Below are 20,177 nucleotides of genomic sequence, written 5' to 3' on the forward strand. Positions count from 1 at the left end.
ACCTGCCCTAAAACCAGATTGGTACGGGCTCAAAATGGAAGCACTAGTTAGAAATGTTTTTAACTGATTATTAATAAGTGATTCTAGAATTTTTGCCAGGCATGGGAGTTTGGAAATTGGCCTGTAGTTATTAAGATTATTTTTGTCACCACCTTTATGTAAAGGAATTACGTGAACTTTTTTCCAAATTTTAGGAACTATTCCAGAGGAGATGGAAAGATTAAAAATATGGGTTATTTGTTTTGATATTATATGTGTCGAAAGCTTGATTGAAAACGGGTCCAAATTGTCCTCTCCCATGTACTTCTTGGGGTTGATGGCGAGGAGCGCATCTACAACAACACTTGTGGGAAGAAGATCAAGGCTGAAAATAGGAGTTTGAGAGACAGGCGGTACGTTACTACTGGTTGTAGAAGGTGTACATCCTTCATTCTGAAAGAGTTGACCAGCAGCTATAAAATGTTTATTAAAAGCTAAGCCTATCTCTTTTTGATCATTGAGAGTGTGATCATTTAATTTGATCTGAGTGGGAACTGTGCTAGAATTGTTTTTATTATAGTTCACAGCTTTCCAAAATAGTGCAGGGTTAGAGTAGCAGTCGGAGATTAATTCAAGGTAATATTCGGATTTGGCTTTCCTGACCATGGCTGTGCACTTATTCCTAAATTGTCTAAAAATATATACTTCTACTGTATAAAAAAAAGAAGAGAGAAAAAAGTAATCACTAATCTTCCACAAATATGTTGATTCAGTTCAAGAGGAGGAAATACAAGTTGAGTCACAGAGCTGCACTAAGAGGTGGAGCAACACTGAAACAGGAGAGCTGCTGCAGCGTCACTTTACCTGAAATGAAAGTTAAAGTTTGTCTGAGCAACAACACAGCTGCAGTCAAGACACGTCTCTCTGTTTCTCTCTGAAGACAAACTCAACTGAATCATCGGGTTTTTATCAACTAAACAGCAGAATCTCTGACAAACGCTGGTGAGTACAACGCCCGGAAATCCTAAATATAGAAGAAAAAAACAAACAAAAGAGACTGTACTCTGGTTAGGAAAAATGCAGTCACAGCTAGCAGCTTAGCTTAAAGGCCTACTTCACCGGTTTGAATATGAAGGTGTATTGAATTCTGAGATCCTATGTAGTATAAATGTGCAAAAAAAATTAAAATCGGTTCATCCTAGCCTGAGAAAAGGCAGAAAGAGTGTTTTTTAAAAAAAAAAACGTACTTTGTAAATATTACTGTGATGTCACAGTAAAATACATCACAGTAATATTTACAAAGTAAGTTTTTTTTAACCCTATATTTCTCTTTCTGTGATGTCACGAGAAGGAGAAATATAGGGTTAAAAAAAACACTCTTTCTGCCTTTTCTCAGGCTAGGATGAACCGATTTCAATTTTTTTCACACATTTATACTACATAGGATCTCAGAATTCAATACACCTTCATATTCAAACCGGTGAAGTAGGCCTTTAAGCTAGTTCACTGCCCTTTTCTGACTTGTTTCTTTGCTGAAGGCTAATTGAAAAAGCAATCTTGACACTCCAATTAGTGTACAGTGAGTGACTGATTTAATCTGTCTTTTATTGTATATAGCCATAAAATGAACATCTTAAAACGTTTAACTATTTAAAACTATAACTGTTAGGCTACACACTTTGGTAAGTAGCCTTGAACTTCAAACCTTTATTCTCTCTATAATGTTTAGCCAATATAAAAATTATATATATTTACTCTTGTAACAATTTAAGCAGCAGGATAGCATAACTATAGTATTTTATGTGATGATAGGAGCGATAATTATATTCATTTTGGGTTAACATTTTAAAGATTTAAATTATATGAACAAGAACCAGGGGTGCTTAGAAAGTTCTGCTTAAGCACCCCTGCTTAAGAAATCAGATTATTTCATTCTTGTTTTTGTTTTTTCCGTCTTTTATTTGTATAACTAACAAAACAGTTGTTGGGAGAGACATAACAGGGATTGGACCCCAGCACAGACAGTTGAGGGAGCAGATTAGCTGTTAGTGATTTATTGATAAAAGTGGCGTAGTCTACTCGTAGACAGGCAGGTAAAGAAGTAACAAAACTAATAGTTGAAAATCTGACAAAGTACAGTGTGTAGCTGGTGAGAGAATAGAATGCAGGTGAGCAGGAAACAAGCAGGTCAGGTGACTGCAAATCTGCATTCCAAAACCCATACTTATCCATGCCTTATCCATCCTAACACATGATGTCAAAAACAGTATGTTAGAAAAATACCCGGATGTCCGACTACATCCAGTTCAGTGTGCAAAGCAATGGCTGTTCTGCCCACTATCCTCTGCAGCGTAAATTACATTACATTCAGTTCAGTTCATTTAAGAAGGGGTCAGTGCAATTTAATAAAATACATGATAATACTTGGGTTATAAATGCCAGAATTAGCAAAAAGGCTACTTTTCATCTTGAGTCCCCTGGCCTCTATGTTAAAAAAGGCTTTGTTAATACAAATACACGAGATAAAGGAAAAATAACTTTGCACAACACCTGGCACAACACAGAATAAAAACATGCAACCAGTGGAACCTGAACTCAGCTCATGTAGGAGTGTCAGACTGATGAACTAGTCCAACAGGTTACAAGGTAAAACAACAGAGTACGAAGATGAGAAAATACATGCCTATTGAGAGCAAAAAAGCAGTAGTGATAGACAAAAATACTATATGTTGAGATTGCAAAAAAGCAATTAATAAATATTTTTAAAATAAATCCTATTAGTGCTGACATGTATGTTTTGACCATCCACTGTTTTAGCTGCTTGGTAAAAATGGTGGTGGAAATAGATTGGGAGTGACTCTAAAAACCAAGCAGAAATTTAAATAATGTATGAGGTCTTCCAAGTTTAAAAGCTGGTACTTTTCTTAAATTGAGCAGTTATAAAAGAGTTTTGTTTTTTTATTTAGGATGGTAATGGCTTGTTAGTGAATCAAGTGATTTCACTGTGCTATGGTTGGCCTGGGGCCAGCTTGTCAAGTAATAACTGAGATCAGTAAAAACCACAGTGTAAAAACTTTCTGGCAGCTCTTTATTAATTATCAATATATCACATTGTGTAAGAACTATGGCTTCTCCTGCCGATACAGTTGGCAGTCGGCGCCGGGGGGCCTGCACTTATTGATGTTCTCAATAAATGATAATAATTCAACCTTTTGTCCTCAGATTGTAAACATGTCTGCTGCCAGCTGTCTGCTGAATGAAGATCAGTTCCTGTGCTCCATCTGTCTGGATGTGTTCACTGATCCAGTCACCATACCATGTGGACACAACTTCTGCAAAAACTGCATCACTGAACACTGGGATAGTAATGTTCTTTGTCAGTGTCCCAACTGCAAAGAAGTCTTCTCCACAAGACCTGAGCTGAAGGTCAATACCTTCATCTCTGAGATGGCTGCTCAGTTCAGAGCATCAGCTCAACAGGCAGCCAGCAGCAGCAGCGCAGAGCTACAAGCTGCAGAATCAGCTGAAGAACCAGGAGAAGTTCCCTGTGACGTCTGCACTGGAACCAAACTGAACGCCCTGAAGTCCTGCCTAGTGTGTCTGGAATCCTACTGTGAAACTCACCTGGAGCCTCATCGGACGAGGTCAGGCCTGAAAAGACATGAGCTGATCGACCCTGTGGAGAACCTTGAAGGCAGGATGTGTATGGAGCACGATAAACTGATGGAGCTGTTCTGTCAGACTGACCAGATGTGTGTCTGCATGCTCTGCACCATTTCAGACCACAAGACACATGCTGTTGTTCCTCTGAAAGAAGAATATAAAGTAAAGAAGGCCAAGCTGGGGGAAACAGAGGCTGAAATCCAGCAGATGATCCAGAAGAGACAACTGAAGATCCAGGAGATGAGACGCTCAGTGGAGCTCAGTAACGAAGGTGCAGACAGAGAGATAGCAGATGGTGTTCAGGTCTTCACCGCTCTGAAGGAGTCTGTGGAGAGAAGCCAGGCCGAGCTCATCAACACCGTCAGAGAGAAGCAGAGAGAGACAGAGAAACAGGCTGAAGGCTTCATCAAAGATCTGGAACAGGAAATATCTGACCTGGAGAAGAGAAGCATAGAGGTGGAGCAGCTCTCACATTCTGAAGACCACCTCCATCTCCTCCTAAACTTCCAGTCCATAAACGCTGCTCTACCCACCAAAGACTGGACAGAGATCAGCGTCCGTCCACCTTCATATGAGGGGACTGTGGTGAAAGCTGTGAATCAGCTGGAGGAGAAACTCAGTGAACAGATGAAGAAGCTGTTAGAGCTGAAAAGGATCCAGCAGTACGCAGTGGATGTGACACTCGATCCTGATACAGCACATCCAGGTCTTATCCTGTCTGATGATGGAAAACAAGTACACTGTGGTGATGTAAGCAAGAAGCTCCCAGACAATCCAGAAAGATTTGATTTATGTGCTAATGTCTTATCCAAACAGACTATCTCTTCAGGAAGATTTTATTACGAGGTTCAGGTTAAAGGGAAGACTGCGTGGGATTTAGGAGTGGTCAGAGAGTCGATCAACAGGAAGGGACAAATCACAGTGAGCCCTCGGGATGGTTACTGGATAATAATTCTAAGGAATGACAATGAGTACACCGCTGCTGACCCTGCAGTCCGTCTCTCTCTGAAGTCTCCTCCTCAGAAGGTTGGGGTGTTTGTGGATTATGAGGAGGGTCTGGTCTCCTTTTATGACATTGATGCTGCAGCTCTTATCTACTCCTTTACTGGATGCTCCTTCACTGAGAAACTCTACCCACTCTTTGGTCCATATCTTAATGATGGTGGTAAAAACTCTGCCCCTCTGATCATCTCGCCTGTCAATCTCTGAGAATGCAATGGTGTAGCGGCTCTAGCCGAGTTCTTAACCATGCCACACACTCAACTGAAGACATGTGGGGATAGAGCCTTTGCCGCTTTGGCACCCAAACTCTGGAATGCTCTGTTAGTGTGGACTGTTTTAAGGGTCAATTGAAGACTCAATTGTTTAGGCTTTAGGCATCTGGGTAAGTTCTGTCTTTTATCTGTTGTGTTTTTTTTCAAATTAATTTCATTCTTAGATGTATTTTTCTATGCTTTTATCTTCTATGCACATTATAAAGCACTGTGTGACCCTATCTGTGAAAAGCACTATATACTTTTTTTTACTTACTTACAATGGCGTTTTCAAAGATCTGTGTTTTCCACAGTTTTGGTGTTGAAGGGAGGCCAAATATCTAACTCCAATGCACTTTGCTGATTGCCAAATAGTATAACTAACAGTCAAATCTCTGGATTAAACAGGCAGATCCAATTCGACTGAGAACATTCCGGTTCAGACACAGCCTTTATATTTACAAGTACTCTGTAAAGTATATGCTTTGTTTGTTTTTTATTCTTGTTGCGTTTTTTACTCTCCTTTTGAATATACAATATCTTTGACTCAAACACAGGGGAAACTTTTTGGAAATATTGAATATATTTTGCTACATGTTATGCTATTTTTAGATGCCTATTTTAACACTTAAAAATAGCAATACCTAGAGTTTTTTTCTTCTAACATATTTGTTGTGCCGTACTAAGTTTTTGTTCAATAAAGGTGTATTCAGTGATTATGAAGGATACTCTGTGAACTAGTATGTAAACAATGGCTATGTAAACAAAGGCCCATTGTAGCTAGCAACATGCACGTTTACAGAGCCTAGGCTGAGTGTATTAATTCTAGATTTCTTTTAAACACACAAACACAGTACGGAGAGCTAGCCGATTGTGAGGAGATATTCACTGATTTTGACAAAAAGTGATTTGGACAACAAGCGTTCTCAAGAATCACTGACTCCACCTACTGTATAAGATAAACCACTGTTGCAGATGCTTAATTTTTTTTGCTGTTTTACTTAAAGTGACACTTTGTTCCTGACTATTTTTGGATGTTAAGATTAAGATTAAATTAATATCCACAACAAAGAAAAATAAACGATGACGTACAATGCAATTTAAAAAAACTTTAAAATAAAAACATTCAGCTTTTTTAGTGTGTTTAGTTGTCATTTATTATGTTTATATGCACATTAATATCCTCATTTTGAATGTACATGGATAGATAAAAATATCTTTACGAATACATGTTATTTCAATGAAGAGTTTGCTAAAATAAATATATAATTGTTTTTTTTTACTTTTCCGAAGAATCCTGGTCATTTGTGCAGGTGTTATATCAAAGTTAAAATGAATAAAATCTGACAGAGAAAGACATACAGGTGTACAGTAGTTTTTTCCTCTCCTAAAATTACAACTGTATTCTCGTTAATATTGTCTATTTTTCCTCCCATGGTGTTTCTTAAACTCACTTGTAGTCATGTTCCCATTTGGTGCCGTATAAATCTGGAGAACGGGATGACCCCAGTTTCAAATAGCTGCAGAACTGCATGATGTGTGAGTTTGGAAAAGGACACAAAAACTTAAATGGGAGTAGGATTGGTATAAGTGTGATCTAAAATCATTTGTCAAATAATGCATATTGTTCACTGTCATTTACATGTCCCAAAATATAACCTTTCTGACAATTTCATATGGTCTAAGAAGTCCCTAATAGGTTTTTTTAAGTTGTTTGCTGAAAAAAACTTTCAGACCATGAATTGTAGCATGCCTCGCTCTATATCCTCATTTTCAGCCCATGTCATGTAAAGATTATATGTTGAGTTGTGTTTGAGTAGGTGACATGAGCAGAATAGATTACAGCTGAGGTCGCCCTCTGGTGGAGTTTATAACAAACTGCATCCTGACACATGCACATGTATAAACAACTGTTCCACCAGTGTGTTAGATTAACTCTTAACCTCCTGAACTTTCAGATTTCTACATTTTAATATTCTAGAACTCATGCATGGTAATACAAGTGATAGTTTTAAACACCCCAGTGATTTCACCTCTTTGGTTATGTTGTATATTTGTAAATGTTTGTTATTGTAGATGCTGTATACTTCCACTGTATAAAGAAAGAAGAGACAAAAAGTAATCACTAATCTTCCACAAATATGTTGATTCAGTTCCAAAGTAAACAATACAAGTTGAGTGACAGAGCTGCACTAAGAGGTGGAGCAACACTGAAACAGGAGAGCTGCTGCAGCGTCACTTTGAAAGTGAAAGTTTGTCTGAGCCTCAGCACAGCTGCAGTCAAGACACGTCTCTCTGTTTCTCTCTGAAGACAAACTCAACTGAATCCATCAGGTTTTTATCAACTAAACAGCAGAATCTCTGACAAACGCTGGTGAGTACACCGCCCGGAAATACTAAATACAGAAGAAAAAAAGAAAAAACTGAACAACAGAGACTGTACTCTGGTTAGGAAAAATGCAGTCACAGCTAGCAGTTTAGCTTAAGCTAGTTCACTGCCCTATTCTGACTTGTTTCTTTGCTGAAGGCTAATTGAAATGTCAATGTTGACACTCCAAACATAGAGTACAGTGAGTGACTGATGTAATCTGTCTGTCTTTTAGCATCTATAGTCATAAAAGGTATTAAAACATATAACTATTTAAACTATTACTGTTAAGCTACACACTTTGGTAAGTAGCCTTGGACTTCCAACCTTTTTTTCTCTCAGCTCAACTGTCTGTCTAAGTAAGGCAGAGCAGCTGATTTATCAACCTGTATTTCAGTGATTTTTCCTCAAATACAGGCTAAATATATCACAGGAAATACATGGGTTAAGTTTGATAGGCCGAGTTTGTAAAGTTTAGCCTACATAAAAAATATATTTTACTCTAGAAACATTTTGAGCAGCAGGATAGCATTTTTACAGTATTTTATGTGATGATAGAAGGGATAACATTGTGTTTGTTTTGGGTAAAAAATGTAATGCGTTATTATTTTAAATTTAAATGATTTTTGGTTTAGAAAGTTATCACTTGAATGCTCCAGAATTCTGATTATTTATTCCTGGATTATGTTTTTCTACTTTTATTTGAATTACTAGCAAGTCTAACAGTCGTTGGGAGCAACATCATTGGACCCAAGCACTGAGGGAGTTGATGCAGCAGGTTGGCATATAGTGATTTATTTATAAAGATGGCTTAGCTCACTGGTATACAAGTACAGGTAGAAAAGTTTGGTTTGGACGAGCCACAAGTACCGCCTGCCGAGACATGCACTTTTTTTCAGGAGGGCCCCTCATTTGCACCCAAGGCCTCAGTTATACCTCACATTCATGAGTAGGGAGCTTTGCAGGCTCATATTCTCTCTGACACTGACTCGTAAGGTGTAGCTAGTCCAGTCGTCTTTGGCTGAACCATACAGAGCAGCACAGCAAATGCTTGAACGTAGCGTCCAATCAACACAGGCTTTTTGCCAGCATTTTGCCAACTTACAGAGGAGAACCCCATTAACCAGACAGAGACCTCCCCAAACAAGGGCCATTGCTCATGCCCAGTCGGGTCAGCCTGGAAGTTCCAGGCTGGTTCAACAAGGCACTGAACAACCCAGCCGCGACCCCAATACAGGGCCATGGCCCCAGATATGGGGCAACCAAGGACCTGGTTTGAGAGGCAGGGGGTGTAGACACCGGTGGTCGGTCAGTTTTCCAAACAGCACCTCAGCTGCCGTAAAACGTAACAACAACATATTAGGTTTAAGCCGCCCAACACAGGGGGACAAACTATAGTTCCGACACCGTCCCCCAGCCTGCAGCGTGGACAAGATGACCAGCGGGGAAGTATCTCTCAATCTTCCTCCGTGTGTCTGTCACTTTTGTTTGCTAGCTGCCTCGTCTCTCGCATAGAAAGACTCCCGCCCCCTGTCACTTTTCGTCTCTTTTAGTCTATCTTCGTATTACTCCACACACCCCTCCCCCTTCTCCTCCCCCTCCCTGTTCAATGCAGCCTGTTGTGCAGTATCCAGTTTTCAGCATTTCTTCCAATCCTAAAATGACAAAATAATGGCTGCCCCAATCGAATTCTCATACTTTTGAGCTTGCAAAAATAGACCAATTTTGTATCAACTATAAATCATCGTATCTCCGGTTATACTGGGTCTATCCGTTGAAACAAAGACTGGCATAGAGTTTCAAGTCAGAACTTTCGACAGACGCTGTCGGCAAAGTTGTCCCGACTGTAGTTTTTATGTTGCATCGGATCGAACGTGATCACATGATCTGCACATGAACTAACGCTATAGAGCGTTTGTCGACCTCAGAGGGTTAAGGGCACCTTCTTGGACTGTACAGTCGACCTACCCGTCTGCTGAAGATATTACTGCCTCTGGCGGTCATTCAGAATTCATAGAACTGTGTTACATGCGTAACTTTTGTTACGCTACATCGACTTAACAACCAACTACCATTAATTCCAGATTTGTAAGACATGAATGCCCACATTAATCACTAATATTGATGTTCTCAATAAATCTTAATAAATACACTTTTTTCCCCCTCTGATTGTAGACATGTCTGCTGCCAACTGTCTGCTGAATGAAGATCAGTTCCTGTGCTCCATCTGTCTGGATGTGTTCACTGATCCAGTCAGCACACCATGTGGTCACAACTTCTGCAAAAACTGCATCACTGAACACTGGAATAGTAATGTCTTGTGTCGGTGTCCCAACTGCAAAGAAGTCTTCTCCACAAGACCTGAGATAAAGGTCAACACCTTCATCTCTGAGATGGCTGCTCAGTTCAGAGCGTCAGCTCAACAGGAAGCCAGCAGCAGCAGCTCAGAGCTACAAGCTGCCACACCATTATATGTTCCCTGTGACATCTGCACTGGAACCAAACTGAACGCCCTGAAGTCCTGCCTGGTGTGTCTGGTCTCCTACTGTGAAACTCACCTGGAGCCTCATCTGACGAGGCCAGGACTTAAAAGACATGAGCTGATCGACCCTGTGGAGAACCTGGAAGGCAGGATGTGTAAGAAGCATGATAAACTGCTGGAGCTGTTCTGTCAGACCGACCAGATGTGTGTCTGCATGCTCTGCACTATTTTAGACCACAAGACACATGCTGTTGTTCCTCTGAGAGAAGAATATGTGTTAAAGAAAGCTGGAATGGGGAAGACAGAGGCTGAAGTTCAGCAGATGATCCAGAAGAGACGACTGAAAATTCAGGAGATGAGACGCTCAGTGGAGCTCAGTAAAGAAGGTGCAGACAGAGAGATAGCAGATGGTGTTAAGGTCTTCACCGCTCTGAGGGAGTCTGTGGAGAGAAGCCAGGCCGAGCTCATCAACACCGTCAAACAGAAGCAGAGAAAGACAGAGAAACAGGCTGAAGGCTTCATCAAAGACCTGGAACAGGAAATCTCTGAGCTGGAGAAGAGAAGCACTGAGGTGGAGCAGCTCTCACATTCTGAAGACAACCTCCACATTCTCCTAAACTTCGGGTCCCTGAAGTCAGCTCTACCAACCAAGGACTGGACAGAGATCAGCGTCCGTCCACCTTCATATGGAGGGACTGTGAGGAGAGCTTTGAATCAGCTGGAGGAGAAACTCAGTGAACAGATGAAGAAGCTGCTTGCTGGGGCCGAACTGAAGAGGGTCCAGCGGTACACAGTGGATGTGACACTCGATCCTGATACAGCACATCCCAAACTCGTCCTATCTGATGATGGACAACAAGTTAAACATGGTGATGTAAGGAAGAATCTCCCAGACAATCCAGAGAGATTTGATAGTTGTGTTAATGTCTTATCAAAACAGAGTTTCTCTTCAGGAAGATTTTATTACGAGGTTCAGGTTAAAGGGAAGACTGCGTGGGATGTTGGAGTAGCCAGAGAGTCGATCAACAGGAAGGGACAAATCACCCTGAGCCCTGGGGATGGTTACTGGATGATATGGTTGAGGAATGACAATGAATACGAAGCTCTTGATGACCCTGCAGTTTTTCTCTCTCTGAAGTCTCGGCCTCAGAAGGTTGGGGTGTTTGTGGATTATGAGGAGGGTCTGGTCTCCTTTTATGACGTTGATACTGCAGCTCTTATCTACTCCTTTACTGGATGCTCCTTCACTGAGAAACTCTACCCCTGCTTTGGTCCATTTCTTAATGGTGGTGGTAAAAACTCTGCCCCTCTGATCATCTCCCCTGTCAATCCCTGAGAATCCAATGGAGTAGCGGCTCTGCCCAGAGTTCCTCACGAATGACTGAGCTTCACACGCTATCTCTAAGGGAGATGCCAGCCACCCTCCTGAGAAAACCCATTTGTGCCGCTTGTACTCAAGATCTTGTTCTTTCGGTCATGGCTCACGACCCAGCCTTCATGACCATAGGTTGCAAACAAAACCCTGAGGTATTTACTCCTTAATTTTACTCAGATTTGAAGGTGCTGATTCTCATCCTCAGAAATGATCGGAAAATCATCTAGTGTAGGAAAAACAAGAAACCAGACATAATTTTTGTTCTCCCCCCCCCCCCCCCCCCCCATCTTCCAAAATGGCAACAATCGAAATCAACGATCGATTTTTGAAAGTCTTAATTCGGGTTTGAAAAAAAGTTTGTCTGGTTTCTTAAAACTCAAACCCAAATTGTTCTATAGACCCTTATCTTCAATTTAAAATGAAAACTTCAAATTACCCACCCAGCCCCCCACTATCCTCTGTTTCACCTGCATAAACCATAGACTGTATATCAAAGAGGTATAAACGGGCACAATGGAGTTTTCAAAAGTCTCAGTTTTCCACACTTTTGGTATTGAAGGGAAGCCAAATATCTAACTCCAAAGCACTTTGCTGATTGCCAAATAGTATCAAGAATAGTCTCTGGATTAAACATTCAACTGAGAAAAGTCCAGCTCAGGGAAAGCCCATATACACTGCCCGGCCCAAAAAAAGTCACACACTCAAATACCTTGTTGGACCATCTTTTGCTTTGATTAAGGCACATATTCGCTGTAACACATTTTGATCAGCTTTATTGGTTGCTTAGAACCTAGACCAGACCAACAGAAGCGACCCCAGATCATATTGTAGCGGGCAGTGTCTTTACATGTACTCTGTAGAGTATATGCTTTGTTTGTTTTTTATTCTTGTTGCGTTTTTCCACTCTCCTTTTGAATATACAATATCTTTGACTCAAACACAGGGGAAACATTTTGGAAATATTGAATATACTTTGCTACATGTTATGCTATTTTTAGATGCCTATTTTAACACATAAAAATAGCAATAACTAGAGTGTTTTCTTCTCAAATATTTGTTTTGCCTTACTAATTTTTTGTTCATTAAATGTGTAGTCAGTGATTCTGGAGAATGCTCTGTACACTGGTATGTAAACAATGGCTATATAAACAAAGGGCCCACTGTAGCTAGCAACATGCCAGTTTACAGAGCCTAGGCTGTGTGTAAACAGTCGGGATTTTTTTCAGCCCCAACACATTACGGAGAGCAAGCAGATCATGAGGAGAAATTCACAGATTTTGACAAAAAGTGATTTTGATAACAAGCATTCTCCAGAATCACTGACCGCACCTTGAAGATAAACCACTGTTGTAGATTCTTATTTTTTTGTTGTTGCTTATTATATTGAAAAGTGACACTTTGTTCCTGACTAATTTTGGATGTTAAAATTAAGATTAAATGAATATCCACAACAAAGAAAAATAACCGATGACTTACAATGCAATTTTAAAAAACTTAAAAAAAAAAAAATCTGCTTTTTTAGTGTCAGTGTTTAGTTGTCATTTTTTATGTTTATATGCACATTAATATCCTCATTTTGAATGTACATGGATAGATACAAATCTCTTTACGAATACATGTTATTTCAATGAAGAGTTTGCTAAAATAAATATATAATAATTTTTGGGGGAAATCTTTTTTTTTACTTTTCCGAAGAATCCTGGTCATTTGTGCAGGTGTTATATCAAAATTAAAATGAATAAAATCTGACAGAGAAAGACATACATGTGTACAGTAGTTTTTTTCCTCTCCTAAAAGTACATCTTTATTCTCGTAATATTGTCTATTTTTCCCCTCATGGTGTTTCTTAAACTCACTTGTAGTCATGTTCCCATTTGGTGCCGTATAAATCTGGAGAACGGGATGACCCCAGTTTCAAATAGCTGCAGAACTGCATGATGTGTGAGTTTGGAAAAGGACACAAAAACTTAAATGGAAGATGGATTGGTATAAGTGTGATCTAAAAACATTTGTCAAATAATGCATATTGTTAACTGTCATTTACAAGTCCCAAAATATAACCTTTCTGACAATTTCATATGGTCTAAGAAGTCCCTAATATGTTTTTTTAAGTTGTTTGCTGGAAAAACTTTCAGATCATGAATTGTAGCATGCCTCGCTCTATATCCTCATTTTCAGCCCATGTCATGTAAAGATTATATGTTGAGTTGTGTTTGAGTAGGTGACATGAGCAGAATAGATTACAGCTGAGGTCGCCCTCTGGTGGAGTTTATAACAAACTGCATCCTGACACATGCACATGTATAAACAACTGTTCCACCAGTGTGTTAGATTAACTCTTAACCTCCTGAACTTTCAGAAGTCTACATTTTAATATTCTAGAACTCATGCATGGTAATACAAGTGATAGTTTAAAATACCCCAGTGATTTCACCTCTTTGGTTATGTTGTCTATTTGTAAATGTTTGTTATTGTAGATGCTGTATACTTCCACTGTATATGTCAGGTGGCTGAGCTAACTTCAGTCACCGGAGCAAGTTCAGCTGTTGCAAAAGCATCTGTCATTTCAAAAGCGACAACTAACAGATTGCACATATACTAACAACAGAACGGGCCGCAGGATACCATTGTTGGCCAACTGTCAATACAATAAAAAAAATTAAAAAAAACATTGTTGGGACCGGCATTCACCGTTACTGAGCAGCACATGCCATGGTCAGTGTTCACTGTGGCACATGCCACAGGCAAATAAACGATCTCGGTGTCTCTAGAATGTCTTCACTTCAATAGTTAGACAAATTAAACACGTATCTTCCAAAACGATCATGCCATTTCCTGAGGAGGCAATAAAAGTTCAGCTACACAAGGTGGAGCAACACTACAAGAGGAGAGCTGCTACAGCGTCACTTTACCTGAGATAAAGGTCAAAGTTTATCTGAGCGTCAGCACAGCTGCAGTCAAGACACGTCTCTCTGTTTCTCTCTGAAGACAAACTCAACTGAATCATCAGGTTTTTATCAACTAAACAGCAGAATCTCTGACAAACGCTGGTGAGTACACCGACCGGAAATACTAAATACAGAAGTAAAAACCGAACAACAGAGACTGTACTCTGGTTAGGAGGAATGCAGTCACAGCTAACTTGGCTAAAGCTAGTTTACTGCCCTTTTCTGACTTCTTTCTTTGCTGTAGTTTAATTGAAATATCAATGTAGACACTTCAAAACATAGAGTACAGTAAGTGACTGATGTTATCCGTCTTATATCGTCTATAGCCATAAAATTAATGTTTTAAAATGTATAACTATTTAGAACTATTACTGTTAGGCTACACACTTTGATAAGTAGCCTTGGACTTTGAACCTTTTATCTCTCTCAGCTCAACTGCCTGTCTAAGTAAGGCAGAGCAGCTGATAAGTTGTATCAACCTGTATTTCAGATATTTTTCTTAGGTGAACAGTTAAGCTAACTGACAGTTAATACAAATACAGGTTAAAAATGTCACAGGAAAATGTAATACATGGGTTAAGTTTGATAAGTCGAGTTAAGAAAGTTTAGCCTATATAGAAAAATAAATGTTACTCTAGTAACAATTTAAGCAACAGCATAGCATTTTTACTGTATTTTATGTGATGGTAGAAGGGATAGCATTGTGTTAATTTTGGGTAAATGTCCTTTAATGCATAATGATTTTAAATAGTTAAATTATATGGGCTTAGAAAGTTATCACTTCAATGCTTCAGAAATCTGATTATTTAATCCTTGTTTTATGTTTTTCTACTTTTATTTAAATAACTAACAAGTCTAACAGTCGTTGGGAGCAACGTAATTGGACCCCAGCACAGTAGCAGATTAGCTGTCAGTGATTTATTGATAAAGATGGCTTAGCTCACTGGTATACAAGTACAGGTAGAAAAGTTTGGTTTTTGACAGCATGTTGCCAATTTACAGAGGATAACCCTATTAACCAGGCAGAGACCGCCCCGTCACTCTTTGTCTCTTTTCATCTACCTTCATATCACTCCACTTACCCCTCCCCCTTCTCCTACCTCTCCCCTCTCTGTTCAATGCAGCCTGTTGTGCAGTTTCCAGTTTTCAGCCTTATTTCCCATCCTAAAATGACAAAATAATGGCCGCCACATTCGAATTCTCATACTTTGAGCCCGCAAAAATAAACTAGTTTTGTATCAACTATAAATCATTGTATCTCCGGTTATTCTGGGTCCATCCGATGAAACAAAGACTGGCATAGAGATCCAAGTTAGAACTTTTGACAGTGGTGTCGGCGAAGTTGTCCCGACTGTAGTTTTTATGTTGCATCGGCTCAAACGTGATCACATGATCTGCATGTGAACAAACCCTATAGAGCGTTTGTCGACCTCAGAGGGTTAAGGGAACCTTCTTGGAATTTACATTCGACCTACCCGTCTGCTGAAGATCTTACTGCCTCTGGCGGTAATTCAGAATCCATAGAACTTAGTGACATCCGTAACTTTCGTTACGCTACATCGACTTAACAACCAACTAACATTAATTCCATATTTGTAAAACATGAATGCCTACATTAATCACTCATATTGATGTTTTCAATAAATCATAATAATTCAACCTTTTTATCCCTCTGATTGTAGACATGTCTGCTGCAAGCTGTCTGCTGAATGAAGATCAGTTCCTGTGCTCCATCTGTCTGGATGTGTTCACTGATCCAGTCAGCACACCATGTGGTCACAACTTCTGCAAAAGCTGCATCACTGAACACTGGAATAGTAATGTTCTTTGTCAGTGTCCCAACTGCAAAGAAGTCTTCTCCACAAGACCTGAGATGAAGGTCAATACCTTCATCTCTGAGATGGCTGCTCAGTTCAGAGCGTCAGCTCAACAGGCAGGCAGCAGCAGCAGCTTAGAGCAACAAGCTGCAGAACCAGGAGAAGTTCCCTGTGACGTCTGCACTGGAACCAAATTGAACGCCCTGAAGTCCTGCCTGGTGTGTCTGGTCTCCTACTGTGAAACTCACCTGGAGCCTCACCTAACACTGTCAGGCCTGAAAAGACATGAGCTGATCGACCCTGTGGAGAACCTGGAAGGCAGGATCTGTACAAAGCACGATAAACCTCTGGAGCTGTTCTGTCAGACCGACCAGATGTGTGTCTGCATGCTCTGCACTATTTCAGACCACAAGACACATGCTGTTGTTCCTCTGAAAGAAGAATATAAAGTAAAGAAGGCGGAGCTGGGGAAGACAGAGGCTGAAGTTCAGCAGATGATCCAGAAGAGACAACTGAAGATTCAGGAGGTGAGACGCTCAGTGGAGCTCAGTAAAGAAGGTGCAGACAGAGAGATAGTAGATGGTGTTATGGTCTTCACCGCTCTGAAGGAAACTGTGGAGAGAAGCCAGGCCGAGCTCATCAACACCGTCAAACAGAAGCAGAGAACGACAGAAAAACAGGCTGAAGGCTTCATCAAAGAGCTGGAACAGGAAATCTCTGAGCTGGAGAAGAGAAGCATTGAGGTGAAGCAGCTCTCACATTCTGAAGACCACCACCATCTCCTCCTAAACTTCCTGGCCCTGAAGGCAGCTCTACCCACCAAGGACTGGACAGAGATCAGCGTCCGTCCACCTTCATATGACGGGACTGTGGTGAGAGCTGTGAATCAGCTGGAGAAGAAACTCAGTGAAAAGATGAAGAACCTGTTTGAGGCCGAGCTGAAGAGGGTCCAGCAGTATGCAGTGGATGTGACACTCGATCCTGATACAGCACATCCCAAACTCGTCCTGTCTGATGATGGAAAACAAGTTAAACATGGTGATGTAAGGAAGAAGCTCCCAGACATTCCAGAGAGATTTGATTTGTGTGTAAATGTCTTATCAAAACAGAGTTTCTCTTCAGGAAGATTTTATTACGAGGTTGAAGTTAAAGGGAAGACTGAGTGGGATTTAGGAGTGGCCAGTGAGTCGATCAATAGGAAGGGAAGAATCACAGCGAGCCCTCAGGATGGTTACTGGATGATATGGTTGAGGAATGACAATGAGTACGAAGCTCTTGATGACCCTCGATTGAGTCTCTCTCTGAAGTCCAGGCCTCAGAAGGTAGGGGTGTTTGTGGATTATGAGGAGGGTCTGGTCTCCTTTTATGACGTTGATGCTGCAGCTCTTATCTACTCCTTTACTGGATGCTCCTTCACTGAGAAACTCTACCCATACTTCGGTCCCAGTCTAAAGCATGATGGTAAAAACTCTGCACCTCTGATCATCTCGCCTGTCAATCTCTGAGAATGCAATGGAGTAGCAGCTCTGGCCAAGTTCCTCACAAATGACTGAGCTTGAGTATGTAAACAATTGTTATGGAAACAAAGGGACCCATTGTAGCTAGCGACAATGTTTACAGAGCCTATAGGCTGTGTGTATTAACACTGGATTTTTTTTTCAGCGCACACGCAGTACAAAGATTTAGCGGATTGTGGGGAGATATTCACTGATTTTGACAAAGTGATTTTGACAACAAGCGTTCTCCAGAATCACTGACCCACCTACTGTAACAGATAAATCGCTGTTGGTGATGCTTAAATTTTTTCTGCTCTGTTACTTAAAAAGTTACACTTTGTTCCTGACTATTTTTGGATGTTAAAATTAAGATTAAATTAATATCCACAACAAGGAAAAATAATTGATGACTTACAATGCAATTTAAAAAAAACTTTTAAATGAAAAATGTTCAGCTTTTTTAGTGTGTTTAGTTTTCATTTATTATGTTTATATGCACATTAATTAGGGCTGTGTCAAAAAATCGAAATATCGATATATCGCGATACTTAGTTTCGCGATATCAGTATCGATTTTTATAACTAAAAATCGATATTTTTTTATAATTTTTTTATGATTTTTTTTCTTTTCTTTTTTCTTTTCAAGGCTTTATTGACAGTGCAGAGACACATATATGAAATGGGGCAGAGAAGGAAATAAATGCAGAGAACAACCACGGGTCAGATTCAAACCCATGTCTGCTGTCAGGCCTGAGCCTCTAGGATACTGACTTTTGAAGTTAAATCAGTTTTGTTTATAAGAATACTTAAGATTCACTGTGTCACAAAAGCCCACTGATGTGTTTTCATTTTCATTGTGTCCTGTACAGTTAGTACAAGAGTGAATTGCATTTGTTATTTTGATGTTATGGCAGCTGCAGCAGTGTTTGATCATTTGCCAAAACCAAAAAAAAGGAAGAAAATAGTAAAGGAAGTTGTGAATGAAATAGTTTTGACTTCATTTGTCTGTGCAATTATCAATATATTGTGCTGTTATGTTTGACAAGGCAACTTGTTTATGGAATATCGCAATATATCGTGATATATCAAGATACGCAATATATCGTGATATATCGTGATATATCATATCGTGACCAGTGTATCGTGATACGTATCGTATCGCGAAGTCCTTGACGATACCCAGCCCTAACATTAATGTCCTCATTTAGAATGTACATGGATAGATAAAAAATCTCTTTACAAATACATGTTATTTCAATGAAGAGTTTGCTAAAACAAAAATAATAATAATTTCTTGTTCGAAATATTTTTTTTCCTTTTCCAACATTGATAAATACAACATATTTTAGAAGTTTGTTCTCAATGATTGTGCTCTGGTGTTTTAACATTTTAACATCACACTTGTGGAAGTGTATGTATGTGTGTACATATTTAACCAGGAGTGGTTTACAAACTATAGATGTGATGTCGAAGAATCCTTGTCATTTGTGCAAGTTAAAATTAATAAAATCCAACAGAGTAAAACGTACACATGTACAGTAGTGTGTGCAGCAGCAGCGCCCCCTGCTGTCTCTCACATAGAACTTCCTCATTCTGAAATAACACTGGAGTTAAGAACTTTGAAAAGACACAGAATTATACGTCCTAAAAAACCTTAAAATATCTTTACAATCATGGAAACTTCCTGGAAAGTGTTTAAATAAACTGACAAGTTTTTTAGAAATGTCATCTTGTCTGGTTCTAGGTGCATGAAAATTTGGTTTATTATTTAATCCAAAAATTAGATGAGAATGAAGAATCCATTGAAAGAAAATGAAGTAAGTTTAATTTACAGGCCTCAAGCACAATTAGAAATGTTTTTTTAACGTAAATTTAATTACATTTTTATTTATCTTGCAGTTTGGTATTTTCTGCGTTTTGGTTGCTGAAATACATTTCAATGTGATTTTTTAATTAGTTATTAATTAAGTCTCCCTTTGATATAGTTTATTTTGTAATGAGTTGTTGTTGGCTGGAATCTCGGACTTTTCTCGAACACATGTATGACTAATATAGTGCCATAGAGACCTGGCTTGATATGGTCAATTAGTAATAAAAGTACCGTGAGGAGAATCTCACACGTTGCCTACCGAGTCATCATGCTAACCGGAGCTATTGCTATCAGACCATAACATTAACATGCACCATTCCCCGTTACATGTGTCCTTAAAAGTGATTATCAGTGAAGTCAACAAGTATAATTTAGCCATCTTTATTGAGTATTTCAATTTTCACTACTTAAATACTTTAACTCTTCTTTATCTCATTGGACATGTAGTTTTTAAACTACTACATTTTTTGAACAGCTGCTAGGCTACTTTGCAGATCAAGATTGTAGGCTACATTGGGGCGGCAGTGGCAAAGTGGGCACAGAGGTCGCCTCTGGAGTGCAGGGTCAGAGGTTCGATCCCCCGCCTACCCGCCACATGTCGAAGTGTCCTTGAGCAAGACATTGAACCCCAAATTGCTCCCGATAGTTAGCTTGCACCCTGCGTGGTAGCTGCTGCTATCGGAATGTGAGTGTGATAGGGTGAATGTGTACAAAACAATGTAAAGCGCTTTGAGTCTGTGAAAAACCAGGGAAAAGCGCTATAAGTGGAGTCCATTTACCATTACTTTAAAGAAACTTCGACCATTATCACAATATTTGCATCAAAAAGAGTTTCATTTACAACTAATAATCATATTTTATAAACGTTTTATGTTTTCCTGATCCTGGAAAAATAAGTCAAACGATCAAATAAATGCAGCGGAGTTA

General features: G+C 39.6%; 3 protein-coding genes across 3 annotated transcripts in view; all 3 read left to right on the forward strand.

Moving 5' to 3' along the window:
• The window catches only part of aass (aminoadipate-semialdehyde synthase), a 519,315-nt gene that overhangs the window by 222,992 nt on the left and 276,146 nt on the right, over positions 1 to 20,177 (forward strand). The gene's annotated exons all lie outside the window — the stretch shown is intronic.
• On the forward strand, positions 861 to 5,171 carry LOC307250838 (E3 ubiquitin-protein ligase TRIM21-like). The gene is made up of 2 exons (XM_080028069.1): positions 861 to 981; positions 3,202 to 5,171. Exon 2 carries the CDS (start codon positions 3,211 to 3,213, stop codon positions 4,849 to 4,851), a length of 1,641 nt encoding a protein of 546 aa, XP_079884195.1. The 5' UTR covers positions 861 to 981; positions 3,202 to 3,210; the 3' UTR covers positions 4,852 to 5,171.
• LOC307251179 (uncharacterized protein) lies at positions 7,158 to 17,793 on the forward strand. The gene is made up of 3 exons (XM_080028500.1): positions 7,158 to 7,269; positions 9,439 to 11,076; positions 15,751 to 17,793. The coding sequence occupies exons 2-3, from the start codon at positions 9,441 to 9,443 to the stop codon at positions 17,388 to 17,390; spliced, it is 3,276 nt and encodes a 1,091-aa protein (XP_079884626.1). The 5' UTR covers positions 7,158 to 7,269; positions 9,439 to 9,440; the 3' UTR covers positions 17,391 to 17,793.

Source organism: Ammodytes marinus (genome assembly GCF_949987685.1).
Source record: "Ammodytes marinus genome assembly, chromosome: 5".
Taxonomy (NCBI): domain Eukaryota; kingdom Metazoa; phylum Chordata; class Actinopteri; order Uranoscopiformes; family Ammodytidae; genus Ammodytes; species Ammodytes marinus.

Coding starts and splice junctions, on each gene's coding strand:
- LOC307250838 (XM_080028069.1), top strand. CDS start 3,211: ATGTCTGCTGCCAGCTGTCTGCTGAATGAAGATCAGTTCCTGTGCTCC.
- LOC307251179 (XM_080028500.1), top strand. CDS start 9,441: ATGTCTGCTGCCAACTGTCTGCTGAATGAAGATCAGTTCCTGTGCTCC. Junction 11,077..15,750: donor GATCATCTCCCCTGTCAATC/CCTGAGAATCCA, acceptor CTCTGATTGTAG/ACATGTCTGCTGCAAGCTGT.